The 18,791-nt window shown below is 40.2% G+C and overlaps 2 protein-coding genes across 6 annotated transcripts; both read left to right on the plus strand.

Annotated features, from left to right (window-relative positions):
- The first annotated feature begins 1,084 nt into the window (after positions 1-1,084).
- On the plus strand, positions 1,085-7,099 carry LOC103720229 (F-box/kelch-repeat protein SKIP11-like). 4 transcript variants are annotated; one of them, XR_001880152.3, is made up of 4 exons: positions 1,085-1,282; positions 2,002-3,494; positions 4,995-5,060; positions 5,210-5,604. XR_001880152.3 is itself a non-coding variant. In XM_008809836.4 (2 exons), exon 2 carries the CDS (start codon positions 2,096-2,098, stop codon positions 3,392-3,394), a length of 1,299 nt encoding a protein of 432 aa, XP_008808058.1. In that variant the 5' UTR covers positions 1,085-1,282; positions 2,002-2,095; the 3' UTR covers positions 3,395-3,896. The 4 variants fall into 4 exon arrangements, 1 of the variants encoding a protein (XP_008808058.1); XR_606119.4 differs by lacking the exons at positions 4,995-5,060; positions 5,210-5,604 and adding an exon at positions 6,855-7,099; XR_606117.4 differs by lacking the exon at positions 4,995-5,060.
- A 3,643-nt stretch (positions 7,100-10,742) lies between these two features.
- LOC103720227 (RINT1-like protein MAG2) lies at positions 10,743-17,624 on the plus strand. 2 transcript variants are annotated; one of them, XM_026809661.2, is made up of 4 exons: positions 10,743-11,238; positions 11,352-11,459; positions 15,267-15,395; positions 15,494-17,624. In XM_026809661.2, the coding sequence occupies exons 2-4, from the start codon at positions 11,394-11,396 to the stop codon at positions 17,360-17,362; spliced, it is 2,064 nt and encodes a 687-aa protein (XP_026665462.2). In that variant the 5' UTR covers positions 10,743-11,238; positions 11,352-11,393; the 3' UTR covers positions 17,363-17,624. The 2 variants fall into 2 exon arrangements, with proteins under 2 accessions (XP_026665462.2, XP_008808057.2); XM_008809835.4 differs by having other exon boundaries at positions 15,295-15,395.
- Positions 17,625-18,791: the final 1,167 nt, after the last annotated feature.

The raw sequence follows: 18,791 nt of genomic DNA on the forward strand, positions 1-18,791 counted from the left end.
GGTATACATACAAATATCAATTTTAAAAGAATATTCATGTAAAATTTGATATTTAGAAGGGTATTCATGCAAAAAAAAAATTTAAAAAAAATTGAATTTTAATGATTTGTGACAGGACCCGATAAATAGAATGATGATCAATTTTAGTAACATAATGCTTTGGTTTTATAATTGGTTCAGCTAGGGTTGCCTTGATTGCTTTGTTGCCTCATCTCATAATTGCAATGCCTATATCCATCAGCTCAAAATTTAATCTATTTATTAAATTGATCAAAAAATCAAAATATGAACACGAAATCCTTATTAAACCAATAACTCATTTAATAAATAAATTAAATCATGGTAAACAAATTAAATATATTCAGTGAATCTTAAATGGGTTAAGTAGATTTTTTAAATAGGTTAAATTTGAAATGGGGTAAACATGTCAGGACGAGTTGAATGGATCGGAAATTTAAAACCATACTTGATTCGGATGGATAGATCTAGATAGATTTTTTACGATTCGGATGAATAAATCTAGACAGATAGATCTTTTACGATTCGGATGTATTTTTTAAATTGTCACTTCTCGTCGGAAGTGACTTTCAATAGTGTGAATCATATACTTTGAAATCATGAAAGGGCACTTCTGATCACACAGGCGGCAAAAATGCTTAAGAAAGAGTTTTTTTTTTAAAAAAAAGTCTAGCATTCAGAAAATACCTAGACGTCACCCCTGCCTACTTAAGGTAAAAGATCATTCTGCATCGAAATATTTGGATGTCGATAAAAAATATAATTATTTTTTAAATCAAATATATATTTAGAGAGATTAATAAAATTACGAATTGAATGACTGCTTATGTGATTTTTTTCATTGAAAGCATTTTATAGATCGGAGAGAAAAATTAAGTTGTCTAGGATACTAAGTAGTTTGTTTTCTAATTTTATTGGGTATACCGTATTTATTTGAAATGTTGAAAATTCTCGTTTTAATGCAATGTATATATATTATATAAATTAATTTTAAAAATTAGAAAAAGAAATTATTTTTTAAAATGTGGGGAAAAATAAATAAAGGGGGAGGGAGGGAGGTGGGGGTGGTGGGACAAAGGGCCGAGTCGCAGTCCCCACAGACCCATGCGAAGCTCTCCAGATTTTGGGCGAAGTCCGCAGAGAAGAATTCGAAGGACGAAGTAGAAGAGAGAATGAGAGAAAACGGAGGATTTTGATGAAATGATTTGGCAAAGTAATCGGGAAAATTGATTCGCAATCGAGTAGCTTTCCTCCCAATCTTGCTGTAAGTTTTTAGATTTTTTTTCTCGTTTTTCCTCCCATATTTTAGCTCCCGAGGTCGAGATCTCAATCCATTCCTGCTCGGGAAGGGGCAAGAAGAAAAAAAAAGTATTTTTTTTTTTTGGTTTTGGGCCGCTGGTGGCGGTGCGGGTGGGCGGGGAGGGGTTTCTGATTTTTGTCTAGTGGTATGGGTTTCTTAGTGGCAGATCTTTGAAAAAGCTTCGATCGCTCGTGGAGGAATGAGGTGTTGTTGTTTGTAATTTTTGGGTGGAAATTGGGAGGTCTGGTGCTGGGAACTCGTCGTTCTAGGTTTTTATTTCCTCCAAGTTTGTTTTTTTCGGGTGGTGGCGTTGTTGTTTTGGTTTTTTGGTTTTTTCTTTTCTTTGCGTTCTTTTTCTTTTCAGCTGCAAATCCCTCCTTAGATCAAATTTAATGGAAGTTTGTGCTTTTGTTTGAGTGGAACCGTGATTTAGCTGTTCTGATTGGTGATTTTTTCAGAAGGCATTGGAAGATTTCAATTTTTACTGGTTTTTCCTGTTCCAAATCCGTGAATTTGGTCTGCAAGCAATTACTTGTAGAGTTGTTCTTAGTGGAAGATTTCTTTTTGGCCCCTTTTGTCAATCTGGTTTTGGTTCATTTTAGTATGGTTGAATAAGAGATTTGATTTGGGTGCTACCACTGATAATTCTTTTCCTTTTGCCCGTCCATATTGTGGATTTGTAGCTTTGGGAGCTGGAAAGATTGATTTCAGCGACTCCTTCGGAAGGGTGATTGGATTCGTGATCTCAAGCTTCCCTCTTGTTGTGGCTCTGGAGACATGTTGGTGGGCCAGTCCTGTTTGATCTCGAGGGCATTGCCTAGCTTCTGTGAGCAAGAATCCAAGTGGCTGTATATGACCTACCAGCTCCTTGAGATCACGAACAGCAAACGCCCCCCAGGTGTGGTACCAGGGGAGCAAGGCGAAGCTATGAAGAGTAAAAGGACAAAGTCACCAAATCCCCAAGGTCCTTCCCTTGTTGAGGAACCGGCATCCCCTCCTAATGAATCTGATTGTCAGGGCCATGGTGGTGGGGAGAACTCTGATTCAAATTCTCTTATCAGTGCGGTTGGCCGAGACAACTCTATAAACTGTCTTCTGCATTGTTCTCGATCTGATTATGGTGCCCTTGCATCTCTCAACCGAAGCTTCCGTTCCCTGATCCGGAGCGGCGAGCTTTACAAGCTGCGGCGGCAGTATGGGATCACCGAGCACTGGGTGTACTTCTCCTGCAGTGTCCTTGAGTGGGTTGCATATGACCCCTACCGTGAGCGCTGGATCACCCTCCCAAGGATGCCCCACAACGATTGCTTCATGTATGCAGATAAGGAGTCACTCGCAGTGGGCACCGAGCTCCTTGTTTTCGGCAAGGAGATCACTTCTCATGTAGTACTGAGATACAGCATTCTAACAAATTCATGGTCTCCTGGTCTAGAGATGAACTCCCCTAGGTGTTTATTTGGATCTGCTGGCCTTGGAGAGAAGGCTATTGTAGCCGGTGGCACTGATGCTCAAGGTACCATATTGAACTCTGCAGAGCTCTATAATTCTGAAACCCAAAAATGGGAAACTCTTCCGAGCATGAATAAGCCAAGGAAGATGTGTTCAGGCATCTTCATGGATAAGAAATTCTATGTGATAGGTGGCATGGCGAGCAACACAGAGTTGCTGACATGTGGAGAAGAGTATGATTTGGAGAAAGGCATCTGGAGGGTCATCCCAAACATGTCCTCAGGGCTCAATGGTGTGGCAGGTGCACCTCCACTTGTTGCGGTAGTTAACAATGAATTGTATGCTGCAGATTATGCAGAAAAGGAGGTGAGGAAATATGATAAGGAGAATAACTCATGGATCACTCTTGGTAGATTGCCTGAGAGGCCGGATTCAATGAATGGATGGGGGCTTGCATTTCGGGCATGCGGTGAACGACTCATAGTTATTGGTGGAGCGAGGGCAATGGGAGGAGGGACTATTGAGCTAAATTCATGGATACCAAAAGAGGGCCCGCCAGAGTGGAACCTCATTGCAAGCAAGCACTTAGGAAGCTTTGTGTATAATTGTGCTGTGATGGGCTGCTGATTTATTATGATGCCACATGGATCACATATCTCCTTTCCTGATGGAAGGATGTGCAAAATTGGTTTGTTGGAGGGCATAAAATACTGATTCTGCCTAATGGGTAATCTCCACCTTTTTGAAATTTCAGATTTTACTCAAGATTCAATAGAACAATCTCTTCTGTTTAACTCCTGAAATTTGTTTTTTCTTCCAGTTTTCCCCCTCATTTAATTTGCACTAGAAGAATTCAAAACTTCTGCCAATTTTCTTTTAAGCATCGGAGTTCTCAGTGGTTTGGGATCATGCAATACATTGAAACATTAATAATATCTTGTAGCCAAGTATTCCCGAACTGCCTTTCTTGTTCAAATTTTTTTTAGCTTCATTCTGCCTTCATGTAAGTTCATTATGGCATCCTCTGCTTGAGGAAAATAAAATTGGTGTCAGGTTTTGTTGTGTCCTTGCCAGTACGCATACTTGCATTGAAATTTTTATCAATCAACATTAGTTAAATAATTCCTATGATTGTTTTGTAATATTTGCTTGTTCAGTTGCTTATATTAGTTACATCAGCTGGTGCATTTCCCTTTTCGGCAATATTGTTGAATATTATATACTTACTGGTATTTAATCTGTCTATAAATAGATTCGGATGATTTTGTTTCTTTTCTCCACTTTCACATAGTAGTTTTGCTAATTGTCTTTCTGAATATGCATTGGGAATGGCCTTTTTAGCTACATGCCTGGTAGGAATAGGGTCACAATCTGTTAATTGAAGAAGACATAGTGACATGTAAGCTGAAACCATTCTTTCCACTGAGTCATTCAGTCTCATTAAGGAAGATAAGTAGTTAAAAATTGTCCTGCTATATAGTTAAATTCCACACCCTACTGGGCCCCACCTCCACCATATCATTAATGCTTCTTTGGCTAATCATGGTTGATTAGTTGAGGTGAAGTGATTTATGTTCCTATCACAATCCAAATTTCTCAGGGTTTGTGGTCTGAATGTCTAGACTCATCTGAACTTATCTTTTCTACTTTGTTGTTTGTCCAGCTCAGACGTTATAACAATTTGTAATTTACATAAAGTTGAGATTTTGATAGAATGTGTTGTGCAATATGCACATTGAGAGGGTAAGAGAAAGTTTACGGTTTACTCTCGGTGGACTTGATGCATATGTGAATATGCAATTTCTGGATCAAAAAACAACGTTGCAAAATTTTCATATAAAGTCAGCATTCTTAAGTGGAACATTTCAATTTCAGTATTTAATCGAACGGTTTTCCTTCTAGTTTAGATTTCCAATCTTCTGTTAAAGGAGTCCTTGGTATTACAAACAATCAATGCTCTACAAAAGAACCCTCCAAAGGGAACTCCACTCAGAATGGTAAGATACGCAGACGGTTACATAGTACTCCTACTTATGACTGGGTTTGGTACACCGTCGTTGCTCAATGTCTAAGGCTTCATGCAAAATTATACAGTTTGCAAAGATATATACGAGTAATTTCACAACGTCCACAAAAAAAAAACTAAATATGATTATATTAAACTTGACAAATATCTGTTGTATGAGGCGTGAATGCCGGTGTTTGATTTTTTTTTTGGTCCTGTCAGCTCATCTGGAGAAGGAAATATATCATGGACTCCATGAATAAAGTTTCATTCTCTTATCTGATAGAGGTGGTTGTGATCTTCTTACTACTGTATTCTATTATAGCAAAATAAGCTAGGAGGTTATTTCCTGTGATATTTAATGTAGGATATAGGTCAGATTGATTTTTACATCTCATGATTAGACTAATATGCTTTCTCATTATTTCCCTTTATAGCAAGTACAGAGGAGCCTTTCATGAGATCTTTTTTTTTCAAAAAGTGGAATAAGCTTTGAAGTTGAACCAATAGAGAAGTGGTGCCCGAGAAATGTTTTTGTTGTTAATGTCCTGTTCAACAATGGTCAAAAGGACAAGGAAGAGGTGTAGATCTAAGAATATCTTGATGGAAGCTGTCCATTGAACGTGTGCCAGTAGAGGATGTTATCGAAATGATTTGGTGTAGAAGAACTTTCAAAGTTGACTGTCTGTATGCAGATTAAAATAATAAAACTTGTTACGGTATCAGTCAGCATTTCTTGGGCATGAAGACAACAGTCAGATTCTGGGATGTGTTAGAGATTTTGACTTGTTTTGAGCTTGATTTAAATAGAAGAAATTAATTTCTTCAATCATTGCTCTTCATGGCTATAACTGCTATTAGGCATCTTTGAAAGTTGTCATTTTGATTGTTCTCTGGTCTCTTTATTTGCAACTACCGAAAATAAAATGCTTAAATTGCCACATTATGAATTAGGAGTATGACATATTGACAGCTTAACTTGTTCTTTTCTAAAAGGGAACATGTATCAATAATTCTACATTAAAATTTTATTTGCCCATTTCAAATATTTGCTTACTTCAGCAGTTAACCTTATTAAGTCATATTACAATGTGAAGAAATGCAATCTGTTTGGATTCTTTCTTAGGTGATATGTGTCAAATGTGGCTAATTTGAAACTGACTGTGGACTTGAGGACTATATATAGCAATTGATGTAGCGTGAACTGTAAGGTGCAGATGTGTTAAATGTTTTCTACTGATCCAAAGAAACTGTTATTTTTTGAATGTAAAGTTCTGCAATCTGATAACAGAAACAACCTGAAAGTTATTTGCATTCACATATTGCTGCAGTGATTTGTTGTTGTTTTTCAGCTTGTTCACCTTGGACATTTAATTATTGGGTTGCTTGTCTGAGGAAACATGGCTTCTATTTATGTTTTCTTGGGATCTTAAACATATGGATGATGGAGGGGAGGGGGTTGGGTTTATATTTGGTTGATACGTTGCTTGAGTTAGTTCAATGTTTCATTAAATCTGTTCCACTTTTCTTATGATTCTCATTTCTCGACATGAATCCCCATGGGGATCTTGAGCATCTGAATGCCCATGGTAATCAAAATCGCATCTGTTTGCTTATTGGAATTAAAAGATTTTTTTTTTATTACCTGTAATTGAACTTCGATTTAATTTTTCTTTATCACCTGTAGTTGAACTTGATTTTGTGCTTTACAATGAAGCTCAAGCACCTAGTTTTTACTATTTCTTAGTAATAGTGAAAAAGATTTTTGCTGTAGAAACTTTTAATGTGGTCAGTGGCATCTTTCAAGATATTTCTCTCGGAAACACTGCCCAGTGTCTTGAAGACTTGTAGGTGGTGTCACAACAGTTAGTTTCTATGCAAGCCTTCTAAATGGTTTGACCTCGTTCTTTGCATGGATGTGGTGGTGTTATATTTTTTTCCCTTTCATTCAGACTTTTAGGAACCGGGGAAGAAACTCCATCAAAAATTTCAGGCTGGTCCCCTTCGGTCACAAAGGCCTAGTTTTCCTTGTTTTCCTTCTGGCTTACTTCTGGTATCATAGTCCATGGTATGTAATTGCAGGGTATTATTGCAGTGGAGGGAAAAGATTGCCTTCCTGACAGTTTTCAGCCTTGATTGACCATTCTGTTAAAGGTCACTCAACTTTCGGCATGGTTTATTTGAAGTCGAGTAATTGTTTCATGGAAGAAAAAAATTGAGAGACCTTTTCATAGAAGAGAAGAGAGAGAACACTGTTTAGCTGAGTGACCAGAGCATTTTGCAAAGCCTTTGACTAGCCATGCATTACCTTTCATAGCTTCATTTTCTGGTCATTGCTTCTTTCCTTTCCAACAATGGATGGTGATCAAAAAGTATTCTGACAATGCTGCTACCTCTGGCTTTCTGCGCTGATTAAATTGTATAAAGGATGTTATTTATTTTTACTCCTCTCTCCGAATGATCTGAGAAGTATTAGTTAACTTATGTACATTAGTATAAGCTTCGGCCTAGAGATTTATCGCATGGGTTTAGGATCATATATCAAGCAACGAGCGACATAAATTTAGGGCATGAGATGAGGCCTTAGAATGCATTTTAGCTGATATTGGCACGTTACTCATAACTTTTTTGGTGAGAGACAGACATGTTACTCAACACTTTAAATGGTTGATTGCCCTTTGAGTAACTCTAGGTCTACAGCGAGAGTGTTTATCGAAAATTTTGGCTTGAATTGATTTAAGTATCCAATCCAACAAAAAGCCATGTTACCTTTGCGAGCATCAATGAAATGTTAGGTGCAGCCTTAGAAAACATGAGACACATCAGTATCTTTCAACATCCTGCCTCTTCAGGCCTACAACTGTGAGCATTACTGTATGGGGCGGTTGCACAACTATTGGCAAATTCTTTCTCGTGACTGTTATCTCGTTGCGTTCTGCCTTTCTCAGGTACAAACAGAAGATAAAAGGCACCTGGCAACCACAGTTCGTGAGAGGAGATTTTGGATATCTTAGCAAACAAGATAATCAATATAAGAAAAAAAAAATAGGAAAAAGAAAAGAGATCAACGAAGAGGTGCATCTAATGATTGATGAGTTTACACCTACTATTGCCGCCGTGATTTTAGCCTGATCCAGGTGCCGCTCTGATGAGGTCACTGAAGTGGTCAGTTTGTCTGCTATCCTGATCGGAGGAGTCGGCTTCGGATCATTGCACACCCCCAAGGTGATGAAGGGATGGCGGCAGGTGTGCTTCGATGTCGGATCCGATCTGAAATAACAAAGATAAAAAAAGTCTATTTGTCGAAATGTTTCTGACAGAGGATTCTTCGATGCCTAAGTCAGTGGTGGCTCTGACGCTGGATCGACCTGAAATAATAAAGATAAGGAAAGTCTACTTGTTGAAGCGTGTCCGACAGAGAACTCTTTGATACCTAAATCAGACTCAATTTTTAGAAAACAAAGGAAAAATTATGAAAGTGGTAGAATGGTATCAAAGGGTCGAAAGAGCACTTAGAGAACTTACCTAGATGGCCCGTGGATGTGGTTTTTATGTAGGCGAGGGCTAGTGCTCACTGTTGAGAAAATCGGGCACGCGCGCTAGCTATTTTGGTGACATGCCCGCATCTCACCCGCACGGATCGCTTGCACATCGCAGATATGGGGCGGAAGTTTGAGTTTTAAAAAGACCCTCCGTATTTCTCTAGGGTCAGCCGCATGGTAGGGCTCTTATTGGTCGGTTTGCGGCTATATGACAAGCTTTTATTAATCGATCTGCCATATCAGCTATGATCGGTTTCAAAGCGTATTATCTACCTTCTCGTAAGATATAACATGCATGCATGAAAGCATATTCTTGACTCATATTAGCCTACACCAAGCAGCTTCAAAGTAAAAAATTTTGAAAGAGTATTGGTTGTTATAATAGCCATTGTTTGCCATTTCAAAAACAAACATATATTTATCAAAAAAATTTGGAAGAAAATGTTAAATTCAATCCAAATTTATTGATATCATAGTATCCAACCCAATGACGCCCATTGAGAGGCTACCAAAATTGTTATAATAATTATTATAATATTTTAATGTTGTTATTCAAATCCATAATTCAATCACGGAATCATTATTCAGTTATGTTCTGTGCTTCCAATCTCTTGCCTTTAAAATATTGTTTCTTAGAGAAATTAAGATAAATAAAATAAAAATTAAAATTGAACAAGGGAGAAAAGAAAGGAGAAAGCATGAAGCATCGCCAGCCATTGGAGACGGTACCTTGGGAATCATCTACGATTGGAGAGATCCGTACGTCCCTGGCCGGGAGCCATGGAGAGGTGGTGAGGGGGGCAAATTGGTCCTGCGGAGCACGGAAAGTGCGACCTCTCTTCCGCTGGTCCCTCGCCCAGGCCAGCCCCTCATTGGCTTGATCGAGAGGACCATAAGAAAAGTGCAGCACGCAGCGCCGCAGCGGTACCACCGGAAACGGAACCCCTCTCCCGGTCTCTTTCTCTCTCTAATCTCTTTGCTGTTCCTAATCTTTTCACTGTTCCAATTTTGGGCCTCCTACTCCGTCGTACACCGGCTACGGTGTCCAGCTCAGGGATCTCATTTAATCGTGTGAGCCTCCTTGTACTCCTTGCCTTTCTCGTTTGTCCTTTGGTCTCTTTCGTACCTCATGGACCATTTGCCTTTTTATTTTTTTTTTAACAGTAGCATATCTTGTACACGATGTATATAAATGTATCACATGAGATTCTCATCAAGATGGGGGATGAATTCTAACATCTTGGTTTATTTCTCAGAATCAAGATATTGAACTCTCGGAATTTTTCATCATACTTTTTCCGGCCATTTGATCGATGGGCCATTCTCCTGATTGTGATTCTACAAGATAGATCCACCAAATATTATAATTATCCCGTACTACTTGGAGATGCATCATCCATAACTCGAATCTAGAAGTTTTGTCTATCAGATGAAGGGATGATCATCGAGTCGAGGAAACACCCCAATCACTAGAAAAATATTTAATCCGGCGAGGTTTAAATTTAAGGTCAGGTTAGGATAGCTTATGTCTGTCCATGGCATAAGCTATCCATGTAGGCATTTATCCACTGAGTTAGAATCATATACTTAAGTAGCTTAGAGGAGACAAATAGGTGTTCCTTCCCGCTGCTTGAAGATCCGCTTGAGGCATAGAGCACTAATAGCCGGGGATCGGAATCAAAATATTTATAAATAATTTTTTTTAAAATTAATTAAATAGAAAGATATTTTTAAAAATTAATTTTTATAATAAAATTGATAGAATAGGATTTGAATACTTGGAGAGAACCCGTATTGGATTTGAGGATAGGTTATTTTCTTTCTTTCTAGAGCGAAACTTTTTCAATCAAACAGCCGGAGTGGAAGTCACTTATCCTCTTTTTTTTTTTTTTGCTAAGACGGGTGACTCATACCTGACAAGTATGAATGCACCCAATAAAATCAAAAAACAGAATATCTTGGAATGCTCGGAGCAGCTTCCCATCCCCAGCTCACAAGGTACTATCCGCATGGCTGGCCATATAGGCGGCCATCTAATCCACAGTTTTATTGGCTTCACGGAATACATGTTTGGCCTAAAAGGCCCCTCCATCTTTCATCATTGTCCAGATGTCTCGAAGCAACGAATGGTTGCCGCCGGCACCCCTCGGACCTCTCTGAATCCAACTGATGACCGTGGCCGAGTCACCCTTCAGGATGACTGAGCTAGCTTGTAACTCAAGTCGGGCATGTGGAAGGCCTGCTCAGGCATCCCTCTATCTTCATTTTCATTCCAAAATATAAATAGGCTCTAAATTGTTGCAGATAGATTGATGGTATCAATTGCACCTTATCTATTGATTAGCCAATCAATTGAACAGTAACCTAGCTGGTGACTTTTAGCCCTTTCCTATTCAGTAACACCAGGGCAGCACTACAAGCAAATCTACAAAAGATCACTGGACGAACGGTTCGGATCGGCACACATCTCCATTCCGTCTGGCACCGCAGCACTCGTCTCCCCCACTCCCCTTCCGCCTTCCCCGCTTTTCTCCTTCATCTCGTTGAGAAGCAACCCTAACCCTAGAAGCCGCCGCCGCCGCCGCCGCCGCCGCCGGCGCCAAGCTTGAGATCGATGATCTGAGGGGAAGGAATGGAGGGCGCCGCGCCGCTGCTGCCCCGCCCGTCCGACCTCTCCGCCCCTCTCCGCCGCCTCCTCGCCGAGCGGCTCCGCGCCGAGGACGACCTCTCGCGATCCCCCGATCTCGAGGTGGAGCTGCGGGGCCGGTGCTCGGATCTCGAGGCGTCCCTGTCCGATCTGGGCCGCCGGCTCTCGGAGAGCATCGCCGCCTACGCTTACCGATCGGAGGAGTTTGGCGGCCGCCTCGGCGAAGTCCGCGCGGGACTGATCGATCTCTGGTCGTCCATCGCCGGGCCATCAGTAGGTACTCCTTTCCACTCTCAACCATTTTCTCGCTTCCAGATTTGTTGGATTTGGGTTTTGATTTTTTTTTGGCTTCGTATTGTATGTTAACTGTGGGGATCGGAATGGTTCCAGGTGGAGGAGAAGAACAGGGCGGGGGGAGGAGCCAGCAGATCCATGCGGAGGAGCTGCCAGTGCTTGCGAAGGAGGTGGCGAGAGTGGAAACCGTTCGAGCTTATGCTGGTAAGTCAACAAGGAAACGTTCCATTGGAAAATGTAAGAGAATTGGCTTCCAATTGGAATTTTTTTTGATAGGTATTCTCTGTATGCTTAAGGTGTAGAATATGATAACTTGTGTTGGGATTTGTATCATGTGCTAGAAATTAATTGATACTTGATGGGTAAAATTCTTGATGATGGTGATGATGATAATGGAAATAATAGATGGTTTCAGACGTTAAGAATCAATGAAAGGTAGAGAATTTACATATTGCAAGGATAATTACTCAGTTGTTAAGATAATCTGGTCTAGTGAATTGACTTACAATGGGCTAAATCTGAATTTTAGGATCAAATACATGATAACAAACACCTTAACATAATCTAAATGCACCATTTGAGTAGGTGACTGACAAGCTTAGAATTTCATATCCAAAGCATGAACTCCACCAAGCATGAAATTGAATGAGAAAACCTGGAAAAAAGGAATCTCCCAAGCTTAGAAAAATCTAGAGAAGTTGTAGGAAAATAGACGACTTTTAAAGTCGGGATAGGTTAGCTTTTGGATGCACTGAGCACCTATGCATGCAAATGTAGGCAAGAGAATGGAACGAAGATAAGTGAGTGGAGGTTTTAGCAACTGCTGTTGGCAACTTGAAGGGAAGAAGAAAGTGGGAAATAAATGCAAAGTTTGGATTGGTGGGGTTCATTTGAAATGAAGGGATAACAAGCGTGGGAGAGGTGAAGAAATGAGGGAGGGGGTGGGGTAAGTAAATATCTATTCAATTCAAGGAGAGGGAAATGAGCCACTGAGGTGGTAGCTCAATGGAACGGAGTCTTACTTCCAACTACATGGTTCCGAGTTCGAAACGCGCGGGCGTCGATTAAATTGTGGAGACCGGATGCTCCCTGCTCGGACACGGAGTTTGGAATGGCTACTGATCCGCTGGTAGCCTCAGTAGTGCCAGGTGTAACATACTCACATGGAGAATTCGTACTGGAGCCCACAGGAGTATCCGAGCCAAGCCCATGGGTGGGGAGGGTATGAGTAAACCGGCCGGGGTGCCCAACATACGATCATTTCTGCCTGCATCGAACATTCTCCTGACGGGGTGGGGGCCCAATGGGGCTGCAACGCGGGGGTGGGCTTGTCCCTTCCTCCCCCCTTCCCCTTTTTTTAGCAAAAAAAAAAAAAGGAGAGGGAAAGGGAGATGGAGAGGGAGGAGGTGGAAGAATTAGATTATCTTAAGGAATGCCTTTCTCTCCTTCTATCCACCTCTTTCTCTGCTTTTGTGCTTTTTTGTACCCCTTCTTTTGGTGTCTCGAGTCCCAAAGCATCAATCCACACTATATGACGGACGGTTGGGATTAAATATAACAAAGGCACATTTTTTTTCTTCCAACGTATATTACTATACATAGAAAAGGTGCACGTTTTTGACTTCCTAAGTGAAGCTACCTCACCTTGGGGTTTTTTTGATAAGACTGAATAGAATTTTCTATTTTCATGTTTTCCTCTATTTATCATCTTACACTCTTTCCATTTTCGATTATTCTCTTTCTAAAGACTATGCACCTAGAAAATCTTGTAGTTTAAAGTTCATCAAGTTTTGAATCCAAGGAAAGGATAGAAATAATGATTTGGAAATTAAAAACCATTGAGTGTAGCCTTAGATTGCACGGTAGTGAGGAATTAGCATATCTTCACATTATTGTAAGATTTTATATGCAATGATAGATGGTGTCATTCACTTGTTGGTGGTATTATTAGACTGCGGTGTAATCTATCATCTAGTTAGCTGATTAAATGAGAAATTTGTTTCAAATGGCCCTCTCTATATGCTTGAAGTTTAAGCACAAAAAAGTAAATACAAACTCCATGCAAAGTACTCATATAATAGTTTTTGTAAAAATTCCTAAATTTTGTTGTTTCACTTAAATTTTTTTGATACTTTCTCATATACATAAAGTTATCATTATCTCTATGGTTGCATGTCTCTTCATCTCAAGTATTTTTAGATGCTCTTTTTCCTTAATCACCTTCTCACGAGCATAGTATCTGATGCATCATCATGTAAAGCTTAGCCTTTCTTATGAATTTTTGTGGTTTTTATAAGATTTTGTATGCCAAGGTTTTCATCTCGGTTTGAATCAGTAACGGACCCCCCCCCCCCCCCCAAAAATATGATATAAATTCTCACCCTCTATTATCTTGGTGTATATAAACCAATAAATTTTGAGATATATGCGAATATGATATCAATATGTTGGCTGATATTCTCCCATTGCCTTTTTGCTTCCTTAAATAGATATTTACTTAGTAAACCTAAAATCAATTGGTAATCTTGAATTTTCCATATCAGCCAAGATTTTGATATTTCGGCCCTAAAATATTTGTCAAGATCTCATAACATCCCCGATTTTTCTAAATTTCCTTATCTTTCATCTTTTTCGAGATAAGCCGAGATCTCAATTCATGCAAGTCTCGGTCAGCCACCACGATGATTGATACCTCGGTTTTTCAAAACCTTATTGTGTACACTTTGTTCTATGCCAAATTGGGAAACAGTACCTTTGATCGCCTTTTTAACCCTCCATTCACCTAGAAGTTTTCTTCATATCTATGTATATCTCATATTTTATGTACCTCTACCATTTGTTCACTTTTTTACGTGGAAGCATAGTGTGCCCAATTGAGACCTAATGGTGGGAACGTTGCATATAAGACTAGTACAATGGCACTCTTTCTAGGAGTTAAGATTGTCCCATCCGATATTGGTGCTTTCTAATCAACATGTATTGCAATGGAATTTTAAGGCTTGAAACTGTAGCTTTTCAAAAAAAAAATAATTTCAATTTTAAGTTCTTATTTCTTGTGGTTTGATTGGTCATTTGCTGTACAACAAAGATTTGATATCTTATCTTAGATTTGAAGGACTTAGATGAGCTAAGATGTGTCAGCTTAAGTTATTACATGCCACATTTCCAAGTTAATAATTTGTCAGGCCCAAAGTTGTTCTGGCCTATTTAAAATCTTTGGCGGGGGTTGGTGGTGGTTGGGTAGATATATATTGAACCTGGATCAGGATTAGATCAAGATAGAGCTTCCCAATTTTTGGTCAAGTTGTTCTTGAAGCTCATTCCCAACCTGGTTGACATGTTACGACCTGTCATCTCTTGACTGGACATGTCAAAAAAACCCCTCATTCTGAGGTCTGACCTCCTAAGTTGAAGATGGAACAGAGGTTTCTTATGTTGTCATGGTATAACTTGTATAACCATACATCATATTTCACATTATGACATACAACTACAGATTATTTAGCAAGTATATGCACTCAAGAAATTATACGATTGCATCTTGGTTAAATAATAAATAGTTTACATGCCATGTGAAAGCTGTTTGATGGTCTTGCAGAGATAAGTCTATGGGGTACTGAAGTTCAAATGAGGTGAATGACAGCTCTTGGTTTTGTAAATTTTACCCCAGGCATCAGTGGATGTAAAGTCTGCCCAATGTGTTCAACTTGTACAGAAGAGTGCACACTCTGGACTGTGGAACTATTCTGGATGGGCATTATTATAAGAATCGTAACAACAATTACTGAGTTGAGTTGGAAATGATTCTGTACCTGTGTTTAATCTCATTAACAAAGATCATGGAAATTTTGCATCCCTTGTATAACTTGAATTAATTAGTGCATTTATAAGTTCTTGTCATTTTATATCATTGCCTTTATGTGAAAAAAATAAAAAAATAAAATTTTTCTGGAATTAAAGTCCTGGCAGATAATTTCACTAATTTGTTTTTCATTCATTGCATTGATGAAGTATCAACTGGAATTTTTTTATTTAACAGAGACTGCATTAAAGCTCGACAGTCTGATTGGTGATGTTGAAGATGCAGTTTCTTCTTCTGTGACAGCAAAACTTAGATCTCCTCATGCAGTTAACTCAGAGGTGAGATTCATGTGCTAGAATAGAGAGGGGTATGCTCTTCTTAATTTTAAGCTGCTAAACCATCTTCACTTTTTTTTGCCTTTTAATTCATACTGTAGGAAGTTCGCCTGAGTGTCATCGAGTCTCTCAAGCAAATAGAGGATATCTTAACGTCTGTTATAAAAACAAGGTCTCAGTGGGCTCGTCTTGTCTCAGCTGTAGATCACAGAGTTGACCGAGCTTTAGCTGTTCTTCGACCTCAAGCAATTGCAGATCATCGATCTCTTCTAGCATCCCTTGGGTGGCCTCCTCTGCTTAGCAGTTCAAATCTTGCAAATCCAGAGAGAGGAAAATCAGCTGAGTCTGTCAATCCTCTTATCTCAATGAAGGGGGACTTGAAGGGCAAATACTGTGATAGTTTCCTCTCCCTGTGCAATTTGCAGGAGTTGCAGAGACGGAGAAAATCTCGACAACTGGAAGGACATAATTTGGAGATTGCATTGCATCAACCACTGTGGGTCATAGAAGAGCTAGCAAATCCAATATCCATCACATGGGTACGCCATTTCTCAAAGTGGGTTGAGAAGCCTGAGTTCATTTTTGCACTTGTTTATAAGATTACAAGGGACTTTGTAGATTCACTGGATGAGATATTGCAACCGCTAGTAGACAAGGCCAAGCTTGTGGGTTATAGTTGCAGAGAGGAGTGGATTTCAGCAATGGTGACTGCATTATCTACTTATTTGTCGAAAGAGATATTTCCTAAGTATGTTGATCTTCTACAGGAAGGCAGTTCAAGTGGTGTTTCATCACAGGCTAGAATCTCATGGCTTCATCTTGTTGACTTAATGATTTCTTTTGATAAACGAATGCATTCCTTAATCACAAATGCAGGACTACTGCTATCTCTCAGGGAAGATGAGAATTTGCAGAGGGTCACAATTCTGTGTGTCTTTTGTGATCGTCCTGATTGGCTTGAGATATGGTCGGAGATCGAGCTCAGGGAAATGCTAGATAAGCTGAAACCAGTAATGCAGGAGGAGAAAAGCTGGAAATCAAGGCTTGAAGGTACAGTTCTGATGTCTGGGTCAGAAGATTACAGATCTCCTGCAGTTTCTGGTGCTGTTATCCAGGCTCTATCTTTGCTGATTGACAGGTCCCGGCCTTTGCCAAGCATTGCTCTTAGAGCAAGGTTTGTGAGATTGGCTGGAGCTCCGCTTGTGCGGGAATTTCTTGATTGCTTGCTTCGCAGGTGCCAGGAAGCGGAGGGTCTCACTGCTTTGGCTGATGATGATGCTATACTCAGGGTTTCCCAATCCATCAATGCAGCTCGATATGCCGAATCTATATTGACAGAATGGTGCGAGGATGTATTCTTTCTCGAAATGGAAGCTGTATCCGATGAGGATACTGGTGGAGGATGTATTTTTGAGGACGAGATGGGCGGTTTGAAAGAGTTCAGAACAGAATGGGTTGAGAAAATCTCAACTGTCATTCTAAGAGGATTTGATGCGCGCTGCCGGGACTATTTTAAAAATAAGAAGCAGTGGCAGGAGAAGACAGAAGGATTGGCTGTATCCAGGACCTTTATTGGTGCTCTGGACTATCTCGAAGGGAAGATCTCCAAACTTGATCAGAGTTTAAACCCGATGGACTTTGTTGCAGTGTGGAGAGGTCTTGCTGGTGGCGTGGATCAACTGATTTTAAGTGGAGTTTTCATGAGCAATGCAAAGTTCCACAACGGTGGTGTTGAGAGACTTGGTGTTGACTTGGAGGTCTTGTTTCGGGTGTTTGCTGCATGGTGTTTGAGGCCTGAAGGCTTCTTCCCAAAGCTGTGCGAGGGTCTGAGGCTGTTAAAGATGGAGGAGAGGCAGCTCAAGGATGAGATGTCAAGGGCAAAGGAGAGATGGTTGAGGGAGAATGGTATTAGGCATCTAACATTATCAGAGGCATTAAAAATAGTGAAGAATAGGGTCTTTGTGGGATGATTTTTTTTTCCCTCCTTTTTTTGAGTTAAAATGGAGGAAGTAAGGCACTTCCTGTGGGATGACCATTCATTCAGTAAGAGCAGAATAAACTGACAGCGGTATTATAAGTTTGAAATGTTCAGCTTGGAGGTTGGTGTACATGGATCTATGGCTTCCTAAATATGTTTTTTTTTCTGATTCTTTTTCAAATTTTTTAAATTTGTAAGCTTGATGTCATTTCGTTTATTTTGAAGAATGAAATAATCTTCATGGTTGAATCCTAGCTGAGGTAGCGCCATTACAGCATTCAGGTGGTTGGGCTTTCTTATTCTCGATATGCGCTGTCAAAGCCTACCTAGACTGCCTGATTAGCCCAAAGGTCAAGGCATTAAAAAAAAGGCATTGCTTTATGCCTCCGCCTACGTTTCGACGTGGGCTTTTGTCACTAGGTTGTGCTGCAAGCAAACCAGAGAGTATCAGGAGTATCCTCTTGAACTATTTGTTTATCAAATCCTTCGAAACAAATCACCTCTATCGTGCATTCTCAGATCAGTTTATTGCTGAAAATTAAGGATTCTAGATTTGGTTCCCTTGGGTGACCATATTACTTGCCTACTGGAATCGCATATGCCCTAATTTACCAACATTAATACGAGGCGCGGAGCCCATGCGAGAGGATAATGATGTGTAGAGGATTGTCTTAGTCTAATTGATCAGACGAGGGAAAAAAGTACAAGGCGATCCAAGGGAGAGTGTGTGGTTTTCTGAGGCCATGCATTTAGATTCGAGTTGGAAAATTCGAGCGGACAAATTATGAGGACAGCTTCATAATTTTCATCCGGCAGCGGCGCAATAATGCTGGCCATGTACCCAAGTTGCAGAAATGTGCACTCAAGTTGCAGACCATGTCACTGTTATTGGTGCAGGATAATGAGAAGCTGTCATAGACTACAGCATTAGTGGTAGATTCAGTGGCTGCACAAAGCGAAAAACATCCAGTTGCAGCCTTCTGTCGGGTGGTACTTGACTTTGTATCACATTATGCCAATTCTAGGCTGGATATGACTCAGCTAAGATAATATAAATAAATAAAATCATAATAATCATAATAATAATTCAAAGAAAGGTATATTTTGGAGCCGTCACGATGACCATTGTGCCGGCTGGAAAGAAGAGACTTTCCGCATGCTACATAGGACAGAAGCATGTGACCACCGGCGCCGGAGTCCCCAATTGAACCAGTTGGATCCATAGGGTGAGGTCCCGTCCTCGGTCCACGATGGTCCCTTCTGGTGCCCAAGATGAATGCCGTCCTGATGCGATCATGTGGCCGACAACTTGTGGCAGTGTCTATGTCGCCCGGACGCTGTGCAAGAAGAAAGAGAAAAAAAAAAGGATGATCAAGGGACCAGGAATCGGCTGAGGTCCGTGTGAGCTCCTTCAAGAAAAA

This window comes from Phoenix dactylifera, chromosome 15 (genome assembly GCF_009389715.1).
Source record: "Phoenix dactylifera cultivar Barhee BC4 chromosome 15, palm_55x_up_171113_PBpolish2nd_filt_p, whole genome shotgun sequence".
Taxonomy (NCBI): Eukaryota; Viridiplantae; Streptophyta; class Magnoliopsida; order Arecales; family Arecaceae; genus Phoenix; species Phoenix dactylifera.

Bases quoted from the DNA above. Each gene is read 5' to 3' on its own strand.
- LOC103720229 (XM_008809836.4), top strand. From the start codon at position 2,096: ATGTTGGTGGGCCAGTCCTGTTTGATCTCGAGGGCATTGCCTAGCTTC.
- LOC103720227 (XM_008809835.4), top strand. From the start codon at position 10,947: ATGGAGGGCGCCGCGCCGCTGCTGCCCCGCCCGTCCGACCTCTCCGCC. The intron at 11,239-11,351 runs GTACTCCTTTCC...GAATGGTTCCAG, and splicing joins CATCGCCGGGCCATCAGTAG to GTGGAGGAGAAGAACAGGGC. The intron at 11,460-15,294 runs GTAAGTCAACAA...TTTATTTAACAG, and splicing joins AACCGTTCGAGCTTATGCTG to AGACTGCATTAAAGCTCGAC.